Source organism: Podarcis pityusensis, assembly GCF_964106645.2.
Source record: "Podarcis pityusensis genome assembly, chromosome: 2".
NCBI lineage: Eukaryota > Metazoa > Chordata > Lepidosauria > Squamata > Lacertidae > Podarcis > Podarcis pityusensis.
The window spans coordinates 56,745,680-56,758,748 of record NC_138029.1 but is presented as its reverse complement, the minus strand read 5'-3'; the positions used below and the strand labels follow the sequence as shown (position 1 = coordinate 56,758,748).

The 13,069-nt window shown below is 42.7% G+C and overlaps 1 protein-coding gene across 4 annotated transcripts in view; it reads right to left on the bottom strand.

The window, feature by feature from the left end:
• The window catches only part of SEPTIN8 (septin 8), a 49,114-nt gene that overhangs the window by 20,132 nt on the left and 15,913 nt on the right, over positions 1-13,069 (bottom strand). For 3 of the 4 annotated variants that reach the window (XM_080997242.1, XM_080997244.1, XM_080997243.1), the window contains exons 2-4: positions 6,811-6,925; positions 3,743-3,938; positions 1,807-1,993 (exon numbers count right to left, since the gene is read on the bottom strand). In XM_080997242.1, coding sequence (XP_080853368.1) covers positions 1,807-1,993; positions 3,743-3,938; positions 6,811-6,925 — 498 coding nt within the window. The remainder of the gene's footprint in view (positions 1-1,806; positions 1,994-3,742; positions 3,939-6,810; positions 6,926-13,069) is intronic. The other variant, XM_080997245.1, reaches the window with a different exon arrangement.

Here is a 13,069-nt window from a genome sequence, read left to right as displayed (position 1 = left end):
CCTGGTGAAGTCATTTGGATGAACCAGATACATTAATATCACAGGAAACCCAGACAGTCTACCCAGTGTCTGACATCACCATGCTGACATTGCAGAGTTGTTGAACAGCTGCCCCCCTCCCCATCAATGCATAGCCAGTTCAGATGCCTACATCTTTGCTAAGCAGATGTTTGATCTCAAGCCAATGTAGTATCCAAGCCACATCTGAATCAGGAGCAGCTCTCGGAAAGGGACAAAGAGCAAATTGGAAATTGAGAGCATTATTTCCTACGTATCCCACAGACCTGGGTTCTGAGGTTCAGACTACACTTAATCATAACATTTTCTTTACCAAGGCACTCCATTATGAAAAATTAGGATACCTCTCTGGCCACCAGAAATGTACTGTTTATTATTATATTAGTATTTATGCCCCTGAAAAGAACTTCCTGTGAGCTGTAATGAAAGAGAGCAAAACATGACAAAGTTCTGCAATGGAAGCACACAATCCTAGTTAGCCACTTGTCTTTCTACTTGTTATTTCTACTATTTTATTGTCAGCCCCATGCTTTGAGATCTCGATATCTTAAATACTCACTTCATATGCCAACAAAGACTAAACTGGAGCTATCAACCAGACCTTAATGTTTACTTGGGATTGATTCTCTCTCTCTCTCTCTTTTTCTATTACATATGCATACTTGAGCATTATACACATATGAATCTGATTAAATATCTATGCATGCAGGATTAAGGATTCTGCCAGTGTCAGAAGTGGTTGCTGGGGGGTGGGGTGGGGATATAGTATAGCCTCCAAACAGCAACATACAAAAGTAGTGGGCAAAGCTCAGCATATGAAGCTCAGGATTCAAGCTGATGGAGCCGAAATATATAAGTGACTCATCTCTATTCCTCAGCAGATGCGGTGTTCCAATTAATCCTTAGCAAAGTATATCATTTGGTCATTTAAAATGTTTTATGTTCTTAAAGTTAAAAAGGTCACCCAATAAAAATGTGAACTTTTTTGTTTTGAACATGAATCCTTTCACGTGAATGACCTTTGCCCTCTGCCTCAAGCTCTCCTCACAGCATGGACTTCATAAGACTTGCTTTTTCACTTTGAACATCACACACCTAGTCATCAGCTAGGAGGAGAGTTGGCTGGCTGAGCATATGCTGCATGGAAGCAATTATCAGCATTGCTAAGATGGTCTACATCTGGCTACAGCCACAAATGGTTGCTGCCTTATTGAACTCACCAGAACAATGCATCCCAATGACTACTGCATCAGAACAACTGCCGTTAACACAAACTGATTTACGGCGTTGACCATCTTCTTATAACTTCTGTTAAGTTGTTTCCCACATGCAATAGTCAGGGCTGTCTTACTTTAATCAGAACAGTGATACATAAATTCCATAAGCCTACAGGATTTCCTTCCCCTAACCTATTTCCCCAATCCATGCATATCTCAGCACTGTTGATGCACTCTGGATTGCTCAAAGAGAGACATTCACAACAACAAATTTTATAACGCTGAAGTGGCCTAGAATGAGTGTAATGAAGTGAGAAGGATAGTGTCTAAGGCAACTGCTGAGAACAGGGAGTCTTTTACCTCCTTGGCAGAAGAAGTGAATAAACATTTATATTTATTGATTTAGACCATTTCTATGCCTCTTAATATTTTAAAACAATCTCTAAGTGGCGTACAGAAAACTGAAGCAAATAAATTAAATTACACAGTGATTGGTGGTTGAAGGTGCCAACCAAAGCTTGTACTTAATTGAAAGTCAATGCTCGTAGGACGTGTGAGGTAAAGCACATACCTTACTATCCAGCTTTTTCATGGTTACCAGATCCAAGGACTTCAGCGAGTGACCAGTTGGAGTGATGAAATAAAGGCAGACATGGATTCTTGTATCATGATAATTAAAGAGGGAACGCCGGATTTTGAGCTCTTCTTGTAAGTAGTTTTCAAACTGCGTGTCAATGTAATCTACTATCGGCCTGTAACTAAAAACGAATTCCATTAGCAACCTGAATGCTAAAGTTAACAAAGAAAGACTGGGCACTTTCAAGGATGCTGTGAAAGGAATGGCCCAGTCTCCCCCATCTGCCAAGCTTTGATAATAATTCAGTGCAAGAGATGTTAAAAACCTTTAGTGCTAACTAATGACAGGTTACCTCATGAGGTAAAGCTAAAATTAGGCAGAAGGTGGTGCACACACAAGAAGTGAAACTGGAAATAAGGCCAAAAGCACTTCTGGGGAGGAGGGGTGTTATGCTGATGAGCTGAACTTGATAACTTTGTTATAAAGCAGAAGTGATAACATGAAACCACAGTTACTCACTACACACTTGAGTTATAACCAAGGATGTTCACACTCTTCATATGTCAAGTGAGCATCTAATGGCAGCTCATTTACAGAGTTCACAGAGTTAGTTGGGTTAGTCACCATCTGTCAGATGAACCAACCGTACAGAGTGGTTGCAAGGCTAAAATACTGTTCCACACTCCCCGGATGAAGGTCAGGATACAAATAAAACTAAGAAATACATAATAAAAGTATAATACAATAAATATTTGAGAGGCCTTTACTCAATTCATTACCCACCCTTTACCATAAGGTCCCAACTGGTGGATATTTATTTATTTTTTGCAACTAGTTTTCGTCATGGCTGAGGAAAGCCACAAGCTACCCTGAAAAGTAAAAAATCGGTAAGAGATTTGATCCTTACAAACTAAAACGCTGAAGTTTTAAACAAGTGTTTTCAGTTACACAGCCTAAAAAGGATTATCGGGGTTTAAAAAAAAAGTGTGGGAGAAGAAAAAGAGCATGGGGGGGGGGGGTCCAAGTCTGCATTACATTATGCATCTTTTACCCAGACATCAACTGTCCTCAGCTACTTGTTTCTAAGAATGGAAGCCAGAGAAGGGTGGGGGCTACATGCAAAGTGATAGGGTCACAAAGGAACAGAGAAAGCACTGATTGTTTATCATCTGCCCAAGAAGAGAAGAGCAGCCCTGTTGGAGCAGGTTAAAAGGTCCGTCTAGTTCAGCATCCTGTTTCCCACAGTGAACAACCAGATGCTTCTGGGAAGCCCACAAGCATGACTGAAAGGCCCTCTCCTGTTGATGCTCAGTGCCATTATGGACCTAGGATTCCTTCCTCCAAATTGTTATTTCCCTCACGCTGGAGGAGGCACATAAGCCGCCATTTTGCAAATGAGTCAGGGCAAAACTTAAGAACCAATTAGCTTACTGTTTAGAGCAATGGGAGGATAGACAGAAGCAGTTAATGGAAGGGAGGAACAGCACCTCAAGCATCAACCTAGGTGTAACCCACCGAGTTGAGTAATCAATAATCAATACAGCCAGTATGTCCAAAGGCCAGAGGTTTAGGGTCAACATTCAGTACATAATGTCCCACCAAGCCCAACTGTGAATGGGATAAGCTTAGTAAATCATTGTGTCCTAAGCTGCCCATTGCTAACCTGGTGCCCTTCAGATGTTATGGGCCGCAACTCCCATTGGCCCCAGCCAGTAATAGGAGTTGCAGTCCAAAATGACTGTGCTGGCTGAGGTTGATGGGAGTTGTAGTCCAAAACATCTTGAGGGAACCAGGTTGGCGAAGGCCGCCCAAAGCAGCTGATCACATTATGCATGGCCACTCTCATGTGAGGCCCAGCTTATTCCCAAGACATTCCTTTACACGTCGAAGCACTGCAGGCTTTTCTGCACCAAATCGGAAAGTGACTTGCCTTTCATCTTTATTGATCTGATCCCCAAACCCCACAGCATCTACAATGGTTAATTTCAGGTGGACGTTGCTTTCCTGCAGGTCGTAAGTCCGTGGCCGCAAGCGAACAGCGTGCTCATAGTGACTGGCTTCTTCAGTCTCAAATGTTGTATTGAAGAGAGTGTTCATCAACGTTGACTTCCCAATACCAGTTTCACCTGAGAAATTCCAGAAATAAGGAGATGCATCATTGTCTTTTCCCCCGCTAAATATTTCTCATGATTTCAGAACAAATGGATTTCAGGGAGTTCGCAATAAAGACCCTTTGATTTGTCTACAGCTTTCTCCCCAAAGGCTTCTAACAAACAAAACAAACCTTCAGTATGTGCAACTCCTCAATCTCTGTTAAAACACAGATGGTGTCTCCCACCTCCCACCCACTTCCTTTGTTTTAGGAGCAAAAGGCAGTATTAATAGCATGAGGCAATATCCTTTCTATAAACATGCCACTTTCTTTTAAGTTCGATCCTCTGTGCTGCTAAGCAGCCACGGGCTAGCATTGCTTTTCCAGACATAAAACTGAAAAGAGCAGCGAGATGTGAAGACTAATAAGGGAAAGGTTTACAGAATGTCAACACGATCTCTCCGCAACCCTATAGGAAACTTCCAATGTTCTAATTATGGGCAAACTCCCCTTGAGAGATCATGAATCAGTGTGGAATAGTGTAATAATTTCAATCTAGTCTGGATATTTGACAGATGGTAGAGCACCAGAAACCCCTGGGCTGGTGTATGATGCAAGGACATGTTGCAAGGAGAGCTGGCAGAGCAAATGGGAAGTGAATCAGGGAATACTTGCTCCTGGCTATGGCTGGCGGCTACCCAAGCTTGTGAAATAGTGGAGCTGTTTTGTCAGAGAGGCACTGAAGTGTGGGTATATTTTGAAACATGAGTTAACAGAAAGCTTTTGAGGCTGGCCCAGTCCCATTAGTAACCGAGATTCTATCAAGACATTCCAAGCCACAGAAAGGGTCTTTATATATTTCTTTTGATTTATGGCCTTTAACCTTAATCCTTCCTGCTTGCCCATACTGCTGCCTACGCAACTACAGTATATGCTTAGTCTTCCTGTCAGAATCAATGTCGATCATCTTTATTTTGTTACATTAATCTGAGGTGAATGGAGAACAGAGAAAGGAATTCAGCATTATTGGGGGTTTCCTTAAAATCAAGGTCAAACTCTTCTTTTCTGAAAGCACATATCCAAATACCATCCAGCTGCAAGCTCAGAAAAGCAGGCCTTGGAGGTCTGAACAACCTTTAAAACTACAGGTTGTTCCAATAATAAGGATAAAAATATCCCAATTCCATCGCTCTGTTTCTTTAAGTCCCACCACAATTACGATCATTTGCTCCCCATTTGTTCTAGTACAGAAAATAAATGATGCTTCCCTGGTTAAATAACTTAGCTGATTAAAAAGATGTGATGTGAAAAACAAGGGAAAGGGGAAACATACCAATGAGTGTGACAAAATCACATAGAAGTTTTTGTACACACCTATAGCTCTCAGTAGAGACCTGGAGTATATTAAATTCTCTCCTGAGCTATTTTACTAAGCAGAAACCATGAGCACATAGAACAATGTATTTAAAAGTATTTTCCAATACTCGCCAGATTGGACTGGGAAAAATTATAATTAACACAATAAGCATTTATGGAATTTTTGCTGCAGCTAAATCTGCAAAAAGAAAAGCAAGAATTTGGCCTTGTAGGTCGCCTTCTGGAGACCAAAACCTGTTCCCCAGCAATCATATGCATGTTTCAAAAATTAAAACAAAGATCAAAGGCCCCAATTATCATTGCCAGAAGCAAATTATTCCAATCCGATTCCAATCTAACCACCGTAACTTTAATGCTCCCTGTGAAAGTCATAAGATAGGGGAGACAACTCTATCAGACTATGGAGGAGAAGGCAAGTAAGCAAGCAAGCCAACAGCTTCAGCAACAACATATGGTGCAAGCTACCCAATCCTGTATTCACTGAGTTTTATTCTAACCAATGGTTGAATCTCGTAGGAGCAGGTCCAGCCATTAGAAATGCAAGCTACCTGAAAATCCAGCTTCTTAATGTGACTTTTTCACAGTTGTGAAAGCAATGTATAAGTCATGGCCTTCTTCAATATCACATGAAACTCAGTCATATAGAAAGCAAGCAAAGCCCTTACCCCACTAAAAAGAAAAAAAGGGTGAATGGTGTTGAAATCCTATTACAGTGGTACTTCGGGTTAAGAACTTAATTGGTCCTGGAGGTCTGTTCTTAACCTGAAACTGTTCTTAACCTGAAGCACCACTTTAGCTAATGGGGCCTCCTGCTACCACTGCACCGCCGCTGCATGATTTCTGTTCTCATCCTGAAGCAAAGTTCTTAACCCGAGGTAATATTTCTGGGTTAGCGGAGTCTGTAACCTGAAGCATATGTAACCTGAAGCGTATGTAACCCGAGGTACCACTATAGTAGTTTTAGCCTTGCCTCAACAAAATACATTACATCTCAAATTTGGGAGATTCAGCTCTGCACATCAGCCATGGTATAAGGTGTTGGGACTGCTCTATTAAGGCAATGGGGAATGCCCTCATTCAGCCCCTGCCTGCCTGCCTGCCTTCTTACTTACAACCAGACCAGGAAGGCTCAGCCTGTCATTGGCTCTGACTCCACCTACTGCTAGGGCTCCCTGCTTTCAACCCCACCAGTCCAGTCCCAATGGGCACCTGCCACCATGGGCAGAAGGCTGTGGTTTGAAAACAGTGCCTGAAAAACACAAGAAGCTACCTTACACCAGGTCAAATTCTTTGTCCATCTAGCCTAGGAGAGCTACTGTCAGAGTAGATGAGGCAAGATCTTAGGCTGAGATCTCTCCTGGCCCTTTTAACTGGAGACACCGGGGATTGAGCCTGGGACCTTGTGTGTATACAGAGCAGGTGTTCTTCCACTAAGCGACCGGCTCTCCCAGGCTTCTAACAAGTTGGTTTCTTCTACGTGTTGTTTTTGTCCAAGCGCTTTTCTCGTTTGCAGTGCACACTTTACTCACCCACACAGAGGATGTTGAAGCTGAAGCCTTGCGCTACAGATTTGCTGACAAGCTGATCAGGAAGACTGTCAAATCCAACATGGCCTCCCAGAGCGAGATTCCGTTTCTCTTCATTCTGCAGGGGGGAGAAAAAAGAGAATGCTATTATTTAGCAGGGGTTTTCTGAAAGGAAGTTAGCAGAAACTGGAGACTGGGGGTGAAAAATATAAAAACCATAAACACACTACCATTTCCCTTGAAGCCAAGCAGACTCCCTAGTCACAGAAGCAATCCTAGCACTGCCCACACAGAGGTTTATTATGTTTTTATATGCCACATTCCAGGCATACTGGTAATTATATTCAAGCATCAGAAAAAGGGGGGGGGGGAGAGAGAGAGAAACTCTCCCTGATCTAACAAGGAATTGTCTTAAAGAGACAGGAGGCTTCAACTGTGAAGCCATTTCAAAAGGAAAACCAACACACAATCGGATCCGTCGGCTTTCACTGTGCAAAGGAGTGGCGGGGGAGGGAAGAGACAAATTCGCATGTTTTATTTATTACTTCTTAATCCTTTCATTTTCTAAAGTCTCCTGCATCTGAATCGTGTTAGCCAAGGGGAGCAGCTTTGGGAGCCCTTGATCTGTTTCCTTTGAATCTGCCATAAGCAGCTTTGTTCACCCGCACTCCTGAAGGGGGGCGCGAAGGTGGTGGGGGCTGCACATCACTCACCTTGTCATCTGCGACCACACCAGATTTTCTTGTTACGGTGGTATCTTGGGGGTCTTTCCACACTTTCCATTTATAGTGGGATAGTTACTGTTTGAGCCGGCGGTTTAAAGAATGGGTTTGGTAGCTGACTCTCTGCACCTTTGCTTATACGTCACTATTAGAGGGCGAGATTTTCCTTTCTACACCAAAGGCAGGTAATGACCAAGTTGAGAAAAGTTCCATGGCTGTAGGTCACACCCCTAACGCCGCCTTGCGCTCCTCCAGCCAGTAAATGGAGTTATAAGTATGTGCATGAGGGCAGATGCTATTTATTTAATGCCTAGTATTTTGGAGTACTGATCTGGAGGGAGAATAGAGGATTAGAAGAGGACCTATATGTCTGCCTGAGCTATAGTGAACCTGGCTACCGTGAGGAAATTTTGTCTGAGGATAAGGATCGCTGTCATGGGCAGTACTTTGACTCTCTGCTGTTGTCGCTATCTGCCATCTCTGGTCAAAGAGAAGTGGCCTTGAAACAGACCGTCACCTAAACCATCCCTATTCCACAAAAAGTGAGATGGTGCTTGTACACATGCCACACTACTGAAAATATCAAGTATATCCATTCCAGATCTTTCACAAAAGTCAGATTTTTTTTTGCACTATAAAAAATGGGATGAAATGGGTTCCTCACCCCAAAACAAATCTCCATATACTGTCGCATTAGCAAAGAAGTTGCAGGCACCCAGTTGCTAACCCCGATTGTACATGTTTGAGTGCTTGTCCTCTGAATCAAACCAGGCGTTATCTGTAACATTAAACCAGGGGTGGCCTTCCAGATGTTGTTGAATTTCAACTCCCATCTGAAATCAAAAGAGGAACTTCCCTCATCTATTATTTTAAAAGTTGTCCACCCACTTCTCTGCATACACCTTTCATTTAATGATAATTTTATTATCAGGATCGCAGTGGTTTGGTAGCTCCACAAGTAACAATTTGGAGAACTGTCCCAGAAGGACTACCCTGTGGGTCTACTTATGTGAAAACTGAGGAAGGCTTCTAATCCCTCAAAACTATATGGAGGTTAACTGAGAGTAGGAAATGTACAAACACTGATGCTTCTGGATTGAGTTTCTCCGTTCCCACCCGCATAAATCTTGTCTTGATGTTCCATCAGGCAGAACAGTCTACAGAAGCTAAGTGTTTATGAAAACCTTCACTGGCTGCCAATTTTAAAATTTATTCCAGTGGAGGACTTGAAGCCTTGAGACTTCTCTCCAAGATTACTAAACAAAAGATTAACTTGTTGTTCAACTTAAGACCAGCTCAAGCATTTTAATGTCCTCTTTCAAAAGACTAAGCACACACTCCCTTTATTTTAAAAGGCAAGAGAAGAAACACCAAAAACAACTTTCTTGGCTGTGACAGAACTCTGCTATTCAAGCTCTCTTTCTGAAATGATCTCATCTTTTTTTACGGAACATATTGATAGACATTTGTGCTCCCGCTCCCTTTTCCTCCACCAAATGAAGAACAGCACAAAGAGTCTCCAGACAGGATTTCAGGATAGAGAAATATCCTGACCACAGGGCCGTCTTTCCCATAGGCACTAGGAGTGAAGGACACCTGGGCGCTGGGCTCTCAGGGGCGCCAGGCCTAGAGTCCGGGGCCCAAGAGTCCGGGGAAGAGCCTGCTCGTCGGTCAGAGCGCTGCAGCGGGCTCTTCTGTGCAGGCGGCTCTGTGCCGTGAGTTCGGGGGCGACCAAGCCAGTGAGACGCTGAGGTGGGCAGCCGGCTCCGCCCTCCTACGCACCTGGGACTGGGCAACTGGGGGGAGCGCCGAGTGGATCTTTGCACCCCGGCGCCACATATGCTTAAGACAGCCCTGGCTGACCACAACAGTTTACTCCACTATCACCATCAACATTTTAAAAACTCATCTACACCTACTGCCTTTGTCAGCAGAAATTGAAGCCATCACTCAAAGCTGTATATTTTGTATGATGCTGTTCCAGTAAATCACTTCAGGACTCCCTGTTTGTGTAACACAGTAAGCCACGTTATGGTATCACTTAGCACGCCACCCAAGCTGGAAGTTGCAGTTAAGCTCCCTTCTCCCTAAGCAGAGCTCTTCAATGTGAAGAGGGATCCTGGGCCAATGGGCACGTGCACACACACTTGTACATAGGATTTCGTTGTGTGGACATAATATAGGTAAAGGTAAAGGGACCCCTGACCATTAGGTCCAGTCGTGGCTGACTCTGGGGTTGCAGTGCTCATCTCGCTTTATTGGCCAAGGGAGCCGGCATACAGCTTCCGGGTCATGTGGCCAGCATGACTTAGTGGACATAATATAGGGGTTCAGCGAATAAATGGTAAGTGGGGCTGATGCACAGTACAAGTGTGTTCACAAAGGTTACTAGCCCAGAAAAACTGGGTAGCCTGAAAACCTGCTCTACATACGTATGGTAGGCTCAAATATTAAATGAATGTGAACATCTAAGGCAGGCATGTCCAAAGTCTGTTTCTGGGGCCTAATCCAGTTAGTTGTGGCAGTTTATTTCTGGGGTAAAATCCTAAAAAAAAAAGCTCAACAACTTCAATCCTTTAAAAAAGGTCAATAACTTTCAGCAAATCTGGCCCTCTTTGAAAAAAGTTTGGACACCACTGACTACAGTATCATTTAAAAAAATATATCTTTAAATCTCAACAAGGGGATGGAGAGGGGAGTGCAAGAAAATGACATCAGGCAGGGAGAGAATATTGCACAGCGAGGGGGTGTCTAACCATTCCCCAACCACAACCGCCCTGATGTAAGCCACACACTCAAAACTCACTGCTGGCACGATTGGAAATTTCTGTTCCAAGGCCAATTTCAGCTTGAGAGATGGAAGGATGGTGGCAGAGGTTTTTAGCCGGACTGCAACACACAGGAAAAGGATTAAATCCTCCTTCCTATATGCTGCAGTCACAATTTCACTCCTCTTCAGCAGCTGATGTATTCTATAGATATGTATTGCTACTGTCTTTTTGTAAGTTAGCCATTATAATTTATGTTCTGCTTTATGCTGCTTTTATTACTGTGCGTCATTAGCTACCCAGTGCTCCAAAAGGGAAGAAGGCTGGGATGCACAAAATGCTAAATATTCAAATAACTTTTAAAAAAAGCATTATTACATGCTTGTGCCATGTGGCTCAGTGGCAGAGCATCAGCTTCGCATGCAAAAGGTCCCAGGTTCAATCCCTGGCCTCTCCAGGGAAAGGTTCCCTGTCTGAAACCCTAGGGAGCCATTGCCATTCAGTGCATACAGTACTGAGCTGGATAGGCTAGTGGTCTGACTGGGTACAAGACAGCTTCCTAGGAACTTAGTTTGGCCCTTAATTCATTTGTGCTGGAGGTGGGGAGAAAAGAACTAAATCTTTTCCATTTTACAGAAGCTTCTCTTCATGGTCATCTGAAGTCTGTTCCTCCTCACCAAAGGAAGCCAGGTGAGTGACTTATTACAAGCCTGCTTTTACTATCGAAATAGAAAATGTGAATTACGGACTATCCAATCACTTCAGCTGGCAGTCTGTATTCTTAATGAAAATTGCCTAGGGCTGATATGTTCCTCACACCCACCCTCTCTAAAGCATAAATGAAAGACAAGTTATAAACATAAAACCAAAACCTTTGAAGGCTGTGTCATTGACACTGCCTGGAAAGGAAGTAAACAAGGTTTTGCCAGAGAGCTATGATTAGAACATGAATGCCCCGAAAGACCAGAGACATGTTCCTAGGCAACAGCCAGAATCAGTATTATGAGTTTATAAGAAAGCTCTGTCTCAGACTAGCCAAATCACAAAACCAAGACAATCCAAAATCGGGAAGATGAAAAGATAATATGTGCTTTGGGAGTTATTTTATGCTTCCCCTCCTCTTCTAATATGTTCACAGTTGCTTCTGAGTAGCAGCCAAAAAGGAGACTGCATTACTCAGCCCATGTCTCAAAAATTAATACTGTAAAACCAACGAGAAAGTCAATGGTGGCCTTACTGTTGTAGTTTTCCATCTGATTCCAAACAAACAATTCTTGTGACTGAAGTAGAAAGAACAGAAGAATCAGCTGTCGATAAAAGCTCAGTCAAAGGCCTTGATCCAGCAATCCACAGACTTATTCAGGTGGATCAACTCCTCCACGTGGGAGAGCCAGTCACATCTGGCGATAGAAACCCCGTTCCAGTTCTTGCATGGACATCTCTTAGGATGAGCCAGGAGCAATCTGTCACTATAATCAATCACAAGACCCAGCATACGAACACCATTTGAATGCCAGTGCCCATCAACTCTGGGGTGTGTGTGTCAGCCCCTTCAAATATTTTAATGGGAGGCAGGGCGAAGGGACATCAGACCCTAGGAGTTGACTCCTATGGTGGATACCAAGAAACACAATACTTGCAACATTTGCCACTGCTGTTAGCAGCCTTGAGCACCGTTTGGTGGAAAGGCGGGATACAAATGCAACAAATAAATAAGATAAACAAACCTTACACACCTTGGGCAGGAAAAAAACCACCAGACAACATATCTGAAATACCGCAGCACATGAATTAATCAAGGAGGGCTTGGAACTGAAAACGATAGTCTTCGACACACCGCACAAAGGAACTAAACCACACAAAAGGGAGAAATGTGTTTGGATCTTTACTAAGACTATAATCAGCTGACTGACCTTTTGTTTATAAGCTACTTTAGATGTGCTGCCTCAGCAAGACCAGATCCACCTAATTAGTTTGTTGATTGTGCTCTAAAGAGCCTTTACTTATTAAGCCCTTGATTCTCCAGCCTTTTACTCACTGCCCGATAAAAATCTATTTTTTAAAAAATAATATTTATTAAGATTTAAAAGATTACAAAAAGAAAAAATAGAAAACAGCATATTAAACAGAAAAACAGAACATCACATCACAATAAAAAAAAGAAAAAAGAAAAAAGAAAAAAATATATACAATAAATCTTCCCATAATTTATCTTTCATTTGCTTGTTTCCTTGACCTCTTCACACCTCCCTTTTTTTGTATTCTAGTTCAGTTAGCTATTTCAGCAAGTCCTTTCCATCTTTCCCAGTTTTTGTCCTCTATTTTATCTTAATATATTGTAACTTTACTTTCCCTCCTTTCACCATTTAACAATCTGTTTTTTCTTAATCCTTTATAGCATTTTTGCTAAAACCACATTACTTCATTCCAACATCCTTCTAACATTCCTTAATTTTACAATGTTTCTGTAAATAAACTTTAAATTTCTTCCAATCTTCTTCCACCGACTCTTCTCCCTGGTCTCGGATTCTGCCAGTCACTGCCCAATAAAAATCTAGTCTCCTACTGGAAGGACAGATCCTGAAGCTGAGACTCCAATACTTTGGCCACCTCATGAGAAGAGAAGACTCCCTGGAAAAGACCCTGATGTTGGGAAAGATGGAGGGCACAGGGAGAAGGGGACGAAAGAGGACAAGATGGTTGGACAGTGTTCTCGAAGCTACCAGCATGAGTTTGACCAAACTGCGGGAGGCAGTGGAGGACAGAAGTGCC